General features: G+C 37.5%; 1 protein-coding gene across 5 annotated transcripts in view; it reads right to left on the reverse strand.

Moving 5' to 3' along the window:
* The window catches only part of TTC7B (tetratricopeptide repeat domain 7B), a 311,774-nt gene that overhangs the window by 80,207 nt on the left and 215,115 nt on the right, over positions 1–16,452 (reverse strand). For all 5 annotated transcript variants that reach the window (XM_073349423.2, XM_073349422.2, XM_073349421.2 and 2 more), the window contains one exon: positions 13,624–13,721. In XM_073349423.2, the coding sequence (XP_073205524.1) occupies positions 13,624–13,721 (98 nt within the window). The remainder of the gene's footprint in view (positions 1–13,623; positions 13,722–16,452) is intronic.

Below are 16,452 nucleotides of genomic sequence, written 5' to 3' on the forward strand. Positions count from 1 at the left end.
CCCCTCCCCCAGACTAGATGGTGCCAGCCTCCCAATCAATTTGGGAAATGCTGATGTGTGTATTTTATTATTTTTTGCATGAGAGAGAGAAATTTGTCACTATGTTTGAACAGTTCTGTCGAGGGTATAAAAGCAGTGATTCCATTGATTTCAGGATCCGGTCCACCATTGCCCTCCTTAGTTTTTAAAGATGACAAGTTCCACAATCAACAGCAGAGACTCATGCTCTCCTCCAGCAGCAAGGGGCTCAGAGAATTTTCTTAGTTAAAAAGCCTAAGGGATGTCTGATGCGATCCGTGCAGTGGCTCAGCTACAGAGCAGAAGCCTTTGCTAATTCCATCGCTGACATGGTCTGTTGTAAATGGTTAAGAAGGAGAATCCACCCCAGGTCTCGAAGAACTGGTAAGGAAGGGATGCAGTTCCTTGATATGAAGAAAAGCTGAAGAAAGGAGAAAGTTGCAGACCATCATCCAACCCCTCACTTACAATAATACAAAGCTTCAGCAGGGAGGAGTTCCCTAGCAGGAGGCTGGTTGTATAGCAGGAACCATGTAATCTTAACAGAAGTAAAGTTTTTCCACTATGCAAACAAATGTTTTGGTACCTTCTAAACAGGCCAACATTTGTTCCATTTAGGAAATATATTATTCAGATTGCACATTCCTAGTATCCAGGTCTAAAGTCATAAAAACAATGGAATGTAAATGGTTTACTACAGTAATTCTGTAAGTGAATAAATCTACATACAGTGCAACAGTAACTTGGTGGTAAAACTTATCTGAGCAGAAGATAATTCTATAGGATAATAAGCAACTATACCAAAGTTATAATAGCTTATTTAAGAACATAAGAATGGCCAGGATGGGTCAGACCAGTGATCCATCTAGCCCAGTATCCTGTCTTCCAACAGAAGCCAATGCCAGATGCTTCAAAGGGAATGAAAAGAACAGGGCAATTTACCGAGTGATCCATCCCTGTTGTCCAGTCCCAGCTTCTAGTAGTCAGACATTTAGGACACCCACAGCATTTAGGAAACTCTGACCAGCTTGACTAACAGCGATCGATGGACCTATCCTTCACAAACTTATCTAATTCTTTTCTGAATCCAGTTATAGTTTTGGCCTTCATAACATCCTCTGACAAGGAGTGCCACGGTTGACTGTGTTATGTGAAGAAGTACTTTCTCACATTTATTTTAATACTGCTGCCTGTTAGTTTCATTGGGTGATCCCTGGTTCTTGTGTTACGTGAAGGGGTAAATAACATTTCCTTATTCACTTTTTTCACACTATTCACAATTTTATAGACCTCTATCATATCCCCTCTTACCTTTTCTAAACCGAACAGTCCCAGTTTAATCTCTCCTTGTACGGAAGCTGTTCTATACCCCTAATCTCTCTGTTGCATTTCTCTGTATCTTTTCCAATTCTAATGTATCTTTTTTTGAGATGGGGTGACCAGAACTACACACAGTTTTCCAGGTGTGCAAATACCAGGGATTTATATAGTGACATCATGATATTTTTTGTCTTATTATTTATTCCTTTGTTAATGGTGTCTAACATTTTGTTAGGTTTTTTGACTGCCACTGCACACTGAGCAGATGTTTTCAAAGAACTATCCATGACGACTTCAAGAGCTCTTTTTTGAGTGGTAATAGCTTATTCAGAACCCATCGATTTGCACAGATATTTGGGATTATGTTTTTCAGTGTGCATTACTTTGCATTTAATAACATTTAATTTCATTTCCCATTTTGTTGCCCAGTCACCCAGTTTTGAGAGATCCCTTTGTAACTCTTCACAGTCAGCTTTGGACTTAACTATTTTGAATAATTTAGTATCATCCACAAACTCTGACACCTTACTGTTCACACACTTCCAGATCATTTATGAATATGTTCAACAGCACAAGTACCACTACAGGTCCTGGGGGATCCAGCTATTTACCTCTTTTCATTGTGAAAACTGACCTTTGTTTCCTATCTTTTAACCAGTTACCAGTCCATGAGAGGACCTTCCCTCTTATCCCGTGACTGCTTACTTTGCTTAAGAGCCTTTGAGGAGGGACCTTGTCAAAGGCTTTTTGAAAGACCGTATACACTATATCAATTGGATCACCTTTGTCCACATGCTTGTTGACACCCTCAGAAAATTCTAAAGCATTAGTGAGGCATGATTTCCCTTTACAAAAGCCATGTTGACTCTTCCCCAAGATATCATGTTCATCTATGTGTCTGATAATTCTGTTCTTTACTACAGATTCAATCAATTTGACTGGTACTGAAGTTAGGTGTATTGGCCTGTAATTGTCAGGATCACCTATCAAGTCTTTTTTTAAAATCGGTGTTACATTAGCTATCCTCCAGTCATTTGGTACAAAGTCTAATTTAAGTGATAGGTTACCTATCAACTACAATTTCATATTTGACAGGTTTCAGAGTAGCAGCCGTGTTAGTCTGTATTCGCAAAAAGAAAAGGAGTACTTGTGGCACCTTAGAGACTAACAAATTTATTTGAGCATAAGCTTTCGTGAGCTACAGCTCACTTCATCGGATGCACTCATTGGAAAATGCATCCGATGAAGTGAGCTGTAGCTCACAAAAGCTTATGCTCAAATAAATTTGTTAGTCTCTAAGGTGCCACAAGTACTCCTTTTCTTTTTTGCGAATTTCATATTTGAGTTTCTTCAGAACTCTAGGGTGAATACTATCTGGTTCTGGTGAATTACTGTTTAATTGATTAGTTTGTTCCAAAACCTTCCCGACTTGTGAAATATGAATCATAACTAGCCACCTGACAACTGATTCCTACTTCACACTTGTTATTTGAAGCTGAAGAGTGCCCTCTTAACTTTTTCATTTTTCAAATCTTTTCAGAAAGGATCAATTCCACAATTTTTGCAGTTCTATGTAAATATGTATAAGTTTATAATACGTATCACTTAAAATTTTATTTCTTAGTAGTATTCTCTAAATAAAATATACAACCGTTTCAAATGCATGCTTCCTTATCCCATTAAATAAATAGAAAATGTTTATCTCCTAATTTTCACTAGATTAATACATCTGGCTCACAAGAATTTTTAAATTAATCATGGACTAAACATTTACAATCAAATGATGGACACAGAATTTCACATAAACTCAGATTATTTCAGAAATGGTGATTGCAATTCCAATCTCTTAACATTAATAACCTTTCAAACAAATCAACTTCAAAACTCCCTCACTATCCTCTGCTAATAAAACCCTGTGACCAAACTTTCCAAAATAGTCCACATTGTCTTCAACAGTAGTTTCTTTGAATTTGAAAGTTTAAAGAAGGAGACTCAATGATATTTGTGTGCCTATCTCCCTAAGGTCCATTTAAAAATCACAGCTTCTGTTCTTTCACTGCTCTTTGCTTCAACCTGAGGAGTTTTAGGTAATCTCAACGTAGTGCAGGAGAGTTGGAAGTTAACTGCTTTGAAAAGCAAAGAAAAATAAGTCACAAGTATATAGTCTGGGTTGGGCACTATTTATGCAAAATAACAGATCAGAATTACACTATTTTTGCTTTTTTCCTATGGTCTCCTTATCTGAACATCTGTGTCATAGTTGACTCCAAGTAGTTTGTCAGAGCCCTTCTCCAAAGGATGGGATAGCCTCTAATGCAGCCTCTGGCAGTCCCTGTTTTTTGTGGGTCTCTAGTCATCACTACCACTGGAGCTTCATCATGCCTGGGCTATGCCTTTTTACAGTCACATAGTCTTTTAAGTCATCAAATCAAGTATCTTGACCATGCGTCACTATCATCCCCGGAAATCTAATCCCACAATACCTCACGCTTCTCTGGTATCACCACAATTAATCAGCATTTGGCTCATTCATGGCTCTTCCAGTGGAAATGCATGGAACACAGTTTCTCTTAACAGCTGTTCTGTGGACAACTGGGAGCAGTTCTCTTAAAAGCAGTTTTGAGTGTCCAAAGTTCACTCTGACTTTCTTCTAGTTTCTTCATAAGTTTTCTTATTTAAAATGCAGATTTCTTGCTCTATATCTCACACTTGCTATGGTGCTAACTGCCTACATTCTGCCTTCCTGTTCCACTCTACCGCACACTCACTCTGCTCTTTCCCCAGCATCACACAGACCTCTCCTAGTTTTGTTGGTATGGTTATAGACCCTCAGCCAATCACATTCCTTTGCTTACCTCTCTCCAGGAAGGTTTTGTTGCTGCATTTCAATTTTTATTTCCCTTCCATCTCCTAAAGGTGCTATGGCAGTTTTGCTCTCATTGCTTCGACCGGGAATATATATATTCTGTATCCTTTAATCCCTACCCAGCCCATCAGAATTCATTGTAAAGGCCAACTTGAGTCCAGAGGAATATGCTGTAAAACACTTCATTATCTCTTCATCAGAAAACATAACCCATGCAGAGAAGTTGTTGGACAACTGCTAAAATCAGGATTTAAGCATGAACGTTGTGAAGAACTGAAGAAGTGTTTTGTTCCCTTAAAAAAGAAACTGAAGATTGTTTTGAAATCAAATGTCTGAAAAAGGCATGAGAGGTCTAGGAAAGAAAACTAGTTATAATACATCAGCATAATGGTTCTCTGCTATCACCTTTGGCTTGTTTGGTTTTACTTTTACTCGGGTTTATCTTTGATACTAAAATTGTCTCAATGGCGGAAAGTTTTTGGAAGTTCAAGAACTCACATATTTAGTTACCACCTGAATAACATCTGGAAATAGTAATTACCTCACACACAGTAAAATGGGAGCGATTTGCTGTCTAACTTTTTATTTCATGGCACATTTTTGTTGAGAAATATTTTGCTTTACTTTCAAGTTACCTTTCACAATCGCTATTCAGGATTTATGAATAGAGAATTTTTGTCACTAAACTAACATTTTATTAGCTTGCGATCAGCCTGTGCTTGTTTGAATGTTTTAATCAATAAACTCTTAATTCATTTGGAGACTTCATCTGCCACAATGCGAACAAATTACCAAGCAAGCCTGAGACTGTGACCAAGTGATTACTGAACCGTTAGCATTTTTACTGGCATTTGCTCTGAGAAGTCCTTTCCAGCTCAAAGATTTGCTTATTGCCCGATTTCAGCAAATATAGCAATGCCCAAAATTTACAGATTATCTCTAAAATTTTCTTTTAGATTATCTTTCTAAAATTCCATCTTGTCCTGAAGCCTAGATGTTCATAAGCATCCCTATGTAAAAGAAAATTATGATAAAATCCATGGCTTTTCTAGTAATTTTCTTGGTAATTTCTAAATAAATTTCAATATTAAATACTTGACTTAATGAGAGTCTGTCATATAGCGTTGCTTTCACCGTAGAAGAGGAAAGTTGCTTTATAAATCAAATTTAATGGAACAATGTCTTATTCAAAGCAAGAAAAATCTGAATTCAACAGAATCACTCAGACAGGATGAAGAACACTTCCAATTTCATATGCACAAAAAGCAGGCATTAAAGCATTTAAAAATACTAATGGTGTAACATGCACTGGATTGTGTGCTAATGCAAGCAAACACATTTTGTTTAAAGACACAGCACCTTCTGCGGGGCTACATAAAGCAGATGTTTTAACTGAAATTTACATTCTTCCTACTGAATATTCACAAGGCACCTGAGACACTTTTCCTCACACTGAAGCTGCAATATTAATTATCGGTTTGGGCAGAAGAACATTTAGCGTACCCTCTCCTTTAGTTCCGTGAATAACATTATCTGCCCTGAGACAAGGTGGGTGAGGTAATATTTTTTAATGGACCAACCTCTTTTGGTGAGAGACACAAGCTTTCAAGCTTAGAGAGAACAGACACCATACTTGCAGCGAAATATGTATAGCTCTTCCAAATTCTCCTTTACTTCGCCCCTTAGTTAAAAAAATATCTCCATTACTTCGGAGAAATCTATTTCAAAGTGAAAAGGGTAATGAAAACACAATTTTCTATAGTCTAAAAATAAAATAATCTTAAAATATATCTGATGGTAGCAATCTCAAGGTTGCAGAAAATGTGTTTGTATCTTGGATAATTTATTTGTCTAACTTTAAATGTATATTTACTGATCTATGCTCTTTATTTTATTCTATTTATTGAGGTCTTTAGCTCTCCTCTGACAATCACTATTCCAGGCAGTGGAACACCTCTCCGCGAAGAAAGCAATAGCCCACTGTGAATTGCACTAGAAATCAAATTAACAGTAGTAACATTACATATTAGACCACTGTAATGCTTACTAACAGTGGTGGCTTAAGAACTTTAACAATAAAAATTACCGGTGACTGACCATTATTCTATATAAGACCTTCCTGAAATACCTTTATTTGCAGCCCTCCAGAAATGAATACTGCCTCTTTAATAATTAAATGTAAGTGTTGGTTGAGTGCATTCAAATTTTGTAAGATTACAGTCCTTAGAGTGATTGAATGGGTAAACAGCATCAGCTACACTTTACACACTATATCAAACTTCCACTACTGATAAACAATATTTACATTCTGTGGTGGAGAAATGTGTGATTTTTAAGTAATTTAGAAATTAAAAGTAGATCTGTATAGTGAATACTACTTACAAACTGAAAAAAGGGAGTAAAAACCATGAAAGTAAACATCTGGTGGGTTACCTTTGAACAACAGATCAAATCACAAATTAAAATCTTAATTAAAAAAAGACAAAATATAAAAACTAAATACTCCAAGAAAACAAAAAGACTTCTGATAATCTTCAAACTGAAAATCAGGTTTATTGTTTTCAGCTTTCAGTAAAGGTTCTGAAAGAGAGGGATTGTTACAACTTCTGAAATCATTTTGGTTTTCACCAGTACAGGATGGTGAACTCAACATTTGTGATGTGTGTTTTGTTTCTATTACAGGAAGATATATAGTTGAATAAAATAAGCAACCCACGATCTTCAGCTCTGAAATTTATACCAAGAAGCTACAAGGATCTGGACTAAATTTTTATTCATATAGCATAAAGGGGAAAAATACCCAAAGCTTTGAATCTCACCTATTGTTTACACTCTAGATAAGAATCTGACATTCTGCTTTTATGCTGTACACATCATCATGTAAACTTCTCTACACCTCATCATGCAATCTAGAAAGCTCTTTTCCTCATTAATACTGTAGCTTTTATTGGAAATGAAAAAGTCAGACTTTATACCACATAGTCTGTATTTGCACGTCTGCATTTTCTCATTAATACGTCAAGCATCTCAGTGGAACTCCTAGTGACTTACTGTTCCACAAAGAACAAACAATCTAATGCTGCATGGGATGTACCATCTTATGGCAGCATGCCCCGTGGAAGCACAGTGCAAAACCTACAACACTTTCCTAATTAATCATGTATTAAAGTGCTACAAGATAGAACACAGCCTTCAACTTCTCAAACCTTTCTATCTAAGTACCCTGAAGTTTAAAGAAACATTCATGCATCCATATATTTCAACATTTAAAATATCAAGGAGGGTGGTCACCGACCAATACCTAAACTAAACTTCAGAACACTGGATTATTATGGTGCAGCAGTGAAACCAAAGAGTATCATAGAATCATAGACTATCAGGGTTGGAAGGGACCTCAGGAGATCATCTACTCCAACCCCCTGCTCAAAGCAGGACCGATCCTCAGCTAAATCATCCCAGCCAGGGCTTTGTCAAGCCTGACCTTAAAAACTTCTAAGGAAAGAGATTCCACCATCTCCATTCCAGTGTTTCACCACTCTCCTAGTGAAAAAGTTTTTCCTAATATCCAACCTAGACGTCCCCCACCGCAACTTGTTCTCCTTGTTCTGTCATCTGCTACCACTGAGAACAGTCTAGAGCCATCCTCTTTGGAACCCCCTTTCAGGTAGTTGAAAGCAGCTACCAAATCCCCCCTCATTCTTCTCTTCCGCAGACTAAACATCCCCAGTTCCCTCAGCATCTCCTCATAAGTCATGTGTTCCAGTCCCCTATTCATTTTTGTTGCCTTCCGCTGGACTCTTCCCAATTTTTCCACATCCTTCTTGTAGTGTGGGGCCCAAAACTGGACACAGTACTCCAGATGAGGCCTCACCAGTGTCAAATAGAGAGGAACGATCACGTCCCTCCATCTGCTGGCAATGTCCCTACTTATACATCCCAAAATGCCATTGGCCTTCTTGGCAACAGGGGCACACTGTTGACTAATATCCAGCTTCTCGTCCACTGTAACCCCTAGGTCCTTTTCTGCAGAACTGCTGCCGAACCATTCGGTCCCTAGTCTGTAGCGGTGCATTGGATACCTACACCTAAGGCTAACAGTGAAGGTCAGTAATATTAATAGTAAGCAATCTAGTGGAAGGAGAACAAATATAAACTGAGAAAAATGTTTAGAAAGCTATTTTAAGCAAGAGGTTACCACACCAACATCAGATTTATTTTGATATGTTTTGTAGAGTTTTTAAGTGAGAGGAGAATCAGGCCTACAATGGGTTTACACTAGCAGAACTTAACTGATTACAATTCAGTAAGACAAATCAAAAACAGGCCTTTGCAATATGCAAAATAAACACAAATTATTTGATGCATTTGCTGCCTTGGTGCAAGATTTCAAGAAAAGATAGTTGTTATAAATTATAGTTATTATAGTTGTTAATGAAGGACCCAACAACGCAAAATAAATTATTACAACTTTTGGATGAGAAAGAGAAACCTTGTAGATGGTTATATTCCTATGAGACAAAGGGTACCAGTAACTGAACTGACTATTCCAGGTTCAACACCAGATATGCTTTATTGCAATGCATATAACAGGTACTCGAAAGCAATACTGATTGATAATCCCTTTCTCCTCCCATCTATTACATTGTGCCACATCCAGGAGTTTGAGATTCTAATCTATTCAAAACTGTACATCTTTAGGCACTCCAACATTACCTATTAAAATCTCCTCATATACTACTAATGTTTGTATTTTTAATATCCCCCCACTAGTTAACCAAGAGCATCTGACCAGGCAGGATCCAGTTTCCCCTAATGTTTTGAAGTTTAAAATCCTTTCAATGGAAACACTGTTTATTAGTTATGGAGATTATCAGAAAAAAACAAAGAGCAAATTAACACGCCTATCAGGAAGAGATAACCAGTTTACAGAGAGGAGGTGCATGGGGCCCAGGAACATGGATAGGCTGCATGGGGCCAGACAAAGGTATCATATTTGGGATGAGGGTGAGGAGGATGAGAAGATACAAACAGGTGAAGAGGAGAGTCTGTTCTTGAGAGAGGAGATGAGGAGGAAGTATCGGATGCTAAAAACATGAAAGAAAAAATTGATACAAGACAAAAGATCCAAAAACGGGGTTTCAATGGACTCATGAATTCCAAAAAGAAAATGATATAATGCAAAGCATTTATTTCACTACTCATAGTATGAAGATGGTTTCTGCGGAAAACAAGTATTAGTTTTTCTTTAAAGAACTTTATAAAGTCCATTATCTTGCATGATATTCAAAGACAAGTGTCTTTATGTACAAGAAAACCAGAAAACTAGATTTAATCAAAATCAATTAATTTGGAAAGCAAATTTTCTTTAATATGTTCTAAACTCATTTTATTTGAGGAAAAACAAAGTTCTAGACAACCTGGTTTAAAACCAGCTACCAATTTTATTTTCTATTATGTTAGTCCAAAAATAAGTGAGCTAAAACTACCACATAATAAAACAAGTACAGTAGAACCTCAGAGTTACAAACACCAGAGTTATGAACTGATCGATGAACCGAAGATATGGTATCTATTTGAAAGTGCAGAAGGATTTTAGGTGGGCTGACATGACATTTGACCAGAAGATTAGCACTAACATTCTAGTCTTGTGAACAGAAAATATTGGGGCTTGTCTATACTAGAAAATTGCACAGGTGTAACTTAAACCGATGCAAATCCCTGTTTAAACACTTATTTTAAGAGTGGCTTATTTCAGTTTAGTTTAAGTTGCTAAGGAACTGACTTACGTTAAATTGACGCATGAAACGCTTATCTGGAAATAAGAGTATCTACACAGGATTTTGCACCAGTTTAGCATTTAGTTTAAAAACAACCTTAGCTAAACCGGTACAAGTTTTGTGTAGATAGACAAGGCCTCTGGTGTGATTATTAGCTCCAGTCTCTTGTTCCATAGGGCAGTAGAGGCTGAATATGCTGCTCAGCTGTATGGATAAGGGACTCATGACTTAAAAGTTGTCTTATAAAGGAAAAAAAAATGAGCTGAATTCAACTCCCTCCCCTCCTTTTCTGTTTCTTTCGGATATATAAAAGAGGACCAAATGTCGTCCTCATTAAGGTATTTTTTCCTGCTCATTTTTACCTTAAAACTATCAGAAACGTCAGGTCTGTTCTTCTATATTTTTGGAAGACCCACTGAACTGTAGTGGGAGCTCTCTCAGCACATAAAGATTCAATACCCCTGCACTGTTATTATCTAAGACCTTTTCTTCCAAATGGTTCCTGACATTTGAGTTAAACAGATGTTATCAAAAGTAAAAATCAAGGAGTTTTAAGATACCTATCTAAAACACCCTCCCCCTAATCAACATACTAAGTTTCACTTCCTTGGTACTTGTAGAGTCATAATCCTTCTACTTCCCCATTCATCTACACAGTGTTCCAGATAAAGAGGGTAGTAGAAAACCTGAATTTCTAAGTGAGACTGTACGCTCTTTGGGAAAAGGATTGTCCCCACCTGTGTGCAAGTACAGCACGCAGCACAATAAACCCTAAATACTTATTGGAGCCTTTGGATGATGCTACAATATTAATTTTATTGTTTATCATTAACAAGAACAAAAACCCTTTCAAAAGTCACTTTTCAGTCACTCTTTATACTTCATAAAGCAGCAAAAAGGAGGACTGTAGAAGAACAGAGACTCTGCTGACAAGTCCCCTTGGGGCTGGGCATGGTGTAGTAAGCTCTCATTTAGTACCCCCTGCTGACAGATCACTCTGACGCTGTATGGTCTGACTCTTCTTCTGATTTGGACCTCCAGCCAGGTCATATTTTAGTCCAACCCCTTCTGCGGTAACAAAAAGTCCAACGAACAACAAGTTTCCAATCCCTCTGTTCAATCTGTCACCCTTGATTCTGGGCCCCATGGTTCATATGCCCTTTATTCAAACTTCCAGTCATCAATCCCCCTTCTCACAGGTTTTATACCACCTTACCAGTGGGGTTAATAGAGGAACACATACCCAGGGTTCCAGTCCAGGGATCCTAAGATAGGCAGTCAAGTTTCAATCCCTCAAACTACTTACTGTCACCTCCCTGGACTTCTTCCTACCCACACTGTAAGCAGACCTCTCCCACAGCCTTCTCGCAGGGCTAGCACCTCCAGGGCTCTCCCCTGGAATCCCCCAATAAATCTTAGAGTCAAAGTATAAACAAACCCCCTTCTTCCCTCCTTGGGCTTCTCCTTTCAATCCTCTCTTGGTCCTCAACTGAATACATCTGAGGGCTCTTTCCACACTGTGATCCCAGAAAGTGACTGCAGAGTTTCAACCATTCTCCCTGCAGACCTCTTTCTACTACAAACTTTCCTCTCTTTCTACTAACCCCCAGCTCCTCCCTGCCCAGGTACAGGCAGTTCACAATTCAGAATAAGACAAATCTGAACTTCCAAAAGTTCAAGTTTGTTGAGATCCTGTTTTCCAGTTTTGGCTGAAGATAGTTTGAAGAACAGGTTAGACAAACATCTGTCAGAGATGGTTTAGGTAAGCTTGGGCCTGCCTCTGCAAAGTCCCTTCCAGCCCCTACATTTCCATGCTTGAGACAGGCCCCAGTAATAAAGTTCAGACCTGGATGCAAACTTCCCAAAAAGTTAATGAGATTTTAGATTACAAGTTTTGATCCAGGCACATCTCTAATTAACAGCAACTCATCTGGCTGATTAACGGTGAGTGATGAAGGTTTATGAAGAGAATTCAGTCTATAAAGGCAACGATTACTGTTCATGGTCTGAATAACTGGAAAGGTAAAATCAGGGTGTCCGAAGGCTCTATAAAGAATCTTGGTACTCACTTGAAAAACAAATGTTTCTTTGCATGCGTAAGTAGCTAGATTTTAAAATTTCATACCTCATTTCTTGTATTTCCTTGGTAAAACAAACGCAGTGAGCTAGCCTACAATGTGGAATGATCACAAGCCAAAATTTCATATTTTTAATTAAAATGCTTTTTTAAATTGCAAGTGCACATAAGAATGTGAAAGCAAAAAAATCCCACTGTACGACTAACAGACTTCTTGCTATTGTATGGTACACACTACATCAAGCCTTTATAATTCTCGAAAATAAGACATTTATAACGGAATACCTACTATAATGGCACCTCTTTGTGCATATGAGTGCGCACATCTGGTCCAACTTCATGGTTTCAGAAATAAATCAAGTACAATTTTTTACTATTGAATAATTCTGTTACTTTATATTTCAACTACTCACAGGTTGATGAGTTCTAATTTACAGCTGTCAAACTGCCATAAAGACATCTCAGGCTGGTAAACCCTTCCAAAAGCATTTTATATTGAAGCCCAAATAAACAAGAATTCATGTCTCAAAGACAACAAGAAAAGCATGTTCTAGTTTTGACATAAAACCACAAAAACAAGGAAACAAACAGCTAAGGAAAATCTCTTACTACTTGTGATACAATAGGATAGATTAGGAAAGCTTAATATGGTGTCCTTTCATGTAAAGTTAGTGAAACTAAAATCACCAAATGTCAATTGTTTCCCTTTCTGAGAGTTTCTCTTAAAACTGTACGTTTATTCACTCATTTCGGCTGTGAGTTTCTGGTTTACACAGTCTTTTAGGTCTATTTATTCAAGTTATGATGGGTGAATATAAGATAATAGACTAATTACAGTTTAAAATATTTACTGACATGTAATGACATTGTAAAGTTAACCTCCTGCATTTATGCAGCATTTTATTTTGCACTGTGTTTAATGAGAAGTTAATTATCTGACTTGTAAAATATTTATTTCTCTTAAAGTGTCAAAAGCTATTAGCCTCTGTTGTGAGCCCGCCACCAAAATGAAATCTGTTTTCAAATATACAGTGCCAAAAAATAGCTAAATAAAAATCTTAATTTTTTTTGAAGGGGTGGGAGGGAGTTCTATATCTATTTCTAATTTGCTTATTAAATAATACAAAGAAAAAATTTACTCAGAAATGTTCAGATACCAAGGGAATGGGTAATGTATCAGACCTAGCTAGCATAGAAAAGATCAGCATGCCAACTTTAACCATTGTTAAATATTTAACAATAAGTATAGTAACACTTCCTAAAATGTTTATATATATTTTATTAATACAAATATACTGACGGGCCTGGGCAATGGGCACTTTTAAAAACAAAAATAAATTAATTAATAAAAAGTAAAGTTTATGCTGCAAGCATCTCCTCAAACAAACTTGATACTGCAATTTATTTAATTTTTTTTTTTACTTTACAAGACTGAAGATATATAGTGAAAAAATAATCACAACTTACACCGATTGCTTTGGTCTTTTTATCCTGTAAGATTTGACTGATGATACTGAGCCACACATTATCTTTGCTACTTTATTGTTCGAGATGTTAATTCTCACCTGTTTCAGGGTCACTGAAGTCAGGTAAGGTAATCGTATTGAGCTGTCGTCTGTCAGCAATGGCTCTGTCTAACAGACTGCTCCCACGTCCCGAATCACTGTAACACAATATTTAAAGTATAAGTCATTTAAAATATAAAATCAAACACTGACTGTTGAGATAGATTTTTTATACTGTACCTCCTCACATGTTGTTGCAAAAAAATGCAAATAGTGATAATCAAAGTTTAGTATTAAACATGGCCAATTATTCAGTTAAACAACTACACTAAATAAAAGGTAACTAAAAATTTAAGCCATACTTATTTTAACAATTTTTGTTCCAAAATAAAGTCAATCAAAATGGGCACAAAAGATCCAAACATTTAAAGTGAGTCTAAAATGTTATTATTTTACAAGCAAAGTATATACTCGGACTCAAGTCATTAAACTAGTGCACAATACAGTAAATTTACATGGCAATTAAAAAGATGACGACAGTCTTAAAGAACAGAATCGAAACACATCCAAACCAAACCGAAACATAGGACAAAGAGTTAAAGTTCAAGAGGAGCTGTGGGAATTACTAAAGAGTAAAAGAAATGTTCAAAGAGCTGAGTTTTAAGCAGGAGTCTGAAGAAAAGAGGATGTTTTGTAGATGAACCAATTCAGTTTTATGCTTAGTGAAATTTAAGGCAACAACCTTTGTATAAATACAGATGGTTCAGGAGACTGGTAATGAATTACTATAAGAATTTTTCACCTCTGCTCACTACATTTGAGTCTAGTCTAGTCTGGCAGTGACTGAAACTCAGTGCCACCTAGCTGTTTCATTTGGCAGCCTATGCGTAGGGCCCTACCAAATTCACAGTCCATTTTGGGCAATTTCATGGTCATAGGAGTTAAAAATCATAAATTTAATGATTTAGGCTATTTAAAGCTGAAATTTCATAGTATTGTAATTGTAGGGGTCCTGACCCAAAAAGGAGTTGTGGGGGTGTGTGGGGGTTCAAGGTTATTGTTGGGGTTGCGGTACTGCTACCCTTACTTCTAAGCTGCTGCTGGTGGCAGTGCTTCCTTCAGAGGTGGGCAGCTGGAGAGCAGTGGCTGCTGGCCAGGAGACCAACTCTGAAGGCAGAGTCGCTCCCAGCAGCAGCAGAGAAGTAAGGATGGCATGGTATGGTATTGCCACCCTTACTTCTCCACTGCTACCTGCAGAGCTGGGCCCTCAGTTAGCAGCCTCCACTCTCCAGCTGCCCAGCTTTGCAGGCAGCAGCACAGAAGTAAGGGTGGCATGGTATGGTATTGCCACCGTTACTTCTGCGCTGCTGCTGGTGGGGCACTGCCTTCAAAGCTGGATGCCCAGCCAACAGCCACCGCTCTCCAGCCACTCTGCTCTAAAGGCAATGCAGAAGTAAGAGTAGAAATGCTTCTACCCCCCTAAAATAACCTTGAGACTCTCCCGCCCCGCCACAACTCCCTTTTCCGTCAGGATCCCCAATTTGAGAACTGCTGGTCTCCCCAGTGAAATCTGGAGAAGAGACTTCATGGGCCATGACACATTTTTCATGGCCGTGAATTTGGTAGGTCCTATCTATATGGAAAAAACTTGGTCTATTAGTCCATTTCTTAGTTCACATCACAAATAAACCAACCCTACAGGCACCTGACTGGCAGTTTTAGCAGAAGGGCCAGGACTTAATGGGAATGGAGAACGAATTTCCTCTCACCCCTAAATTGTCCCTTCAAGGTTGGTGGTGAGGCACATTAGCAGGACAGTGAGGGGAAACGCGTACTGATACTGTCTGTGCCTTAAACATTCTGTGGATAAACAGATAACTTTTGTTTCTAGGGCTGCTAATCTGGCACTTTTCACAGTTAATTCTCCCTTTTAAAAGGCATTTTTTCAATGGAACCCTAAATTGCAATAGCCCCATTTAATATGGTATATGCTCTTGTCTAATTCTCCTCTCACAACTGTGACAATTAAGAGTAACTCCATTCAATTCACCAGTATAAAATGGGGTCTAAGTGAGATCAGAATCTGGGCCAGTTTTACATCTGTCCCAATTTTAAAATGGCCTCCTACTTTTGAATTGAAATGCATTCTTGCCCTTTTCTTTCAATTCAGCTACTAAACTCACTATAGTTACACTTTAAAAACAGGATGAAAGATACAATTTCCTTTCTTTATGTAGATGTTGCTAAAATGTTACCAATAAGATCTTGCATGACACTAACGTCATTGCTAGACTGCAATTTCTCTGCAAAGAGATGCTATTATAGCAATCTACAGGAAACAGAAGGGAATTTTCTGGGATATAGACTATCAGTTATAGTTATTACATCAGTTGGCACATATTTTTTGGTAATGGCAATATTAATTACTTCTTCAACCCAGGAACAATGTCACATTAAATATCATTGAACAGAACAACATTTAATGTAAATTATCTTTTAATTACTGCACTCACATTCTGGGTGTTATCTGGTTTCCTCCCATAGTTGTACTTATTCCAAAATAAGCCTGTATGTGACTGCTCCTCTCCTAATTCAGGGTATGGTCTAGCTCTTTCCTATTTAATGTACAGAAACTGAATGAAAGTTATATGCATGTACGGTGTATTCCCTTAATTAGGCTGAGTTGGTTTAAGGATGCAAGTACATTATACTGTAATTGTAATGAGAAAAATACAGAAAAGAAGAGAAAGAGCCTATTTTAATTTTTGATATACTTTAGCAACCAGATTATAGATGCACAGTATTTGATGTAAGTATAATACCTTAATCCTACAAAATGTAAGTATTATGCCTTAATCCCTTATACCTTACAATAAGGGAATTAAAGAG

The sequence above is a fragment of the Lepidochelys kempii genome, chromosome 6, assembly GCF_965140285.1.
Source record: "Lepidochelys kempii isolate rLepKem1 chromosome 6, rLepKem1.hap1, whole genome shotgun sequence".
In the NCBI taxonomy this organism is placed as follows: domain Eukaryota; kingdom Metazoa; phylum Chordata; order Testudines; family Cheloniidae; genus Lepidochelys; species Lepidochelys kempii.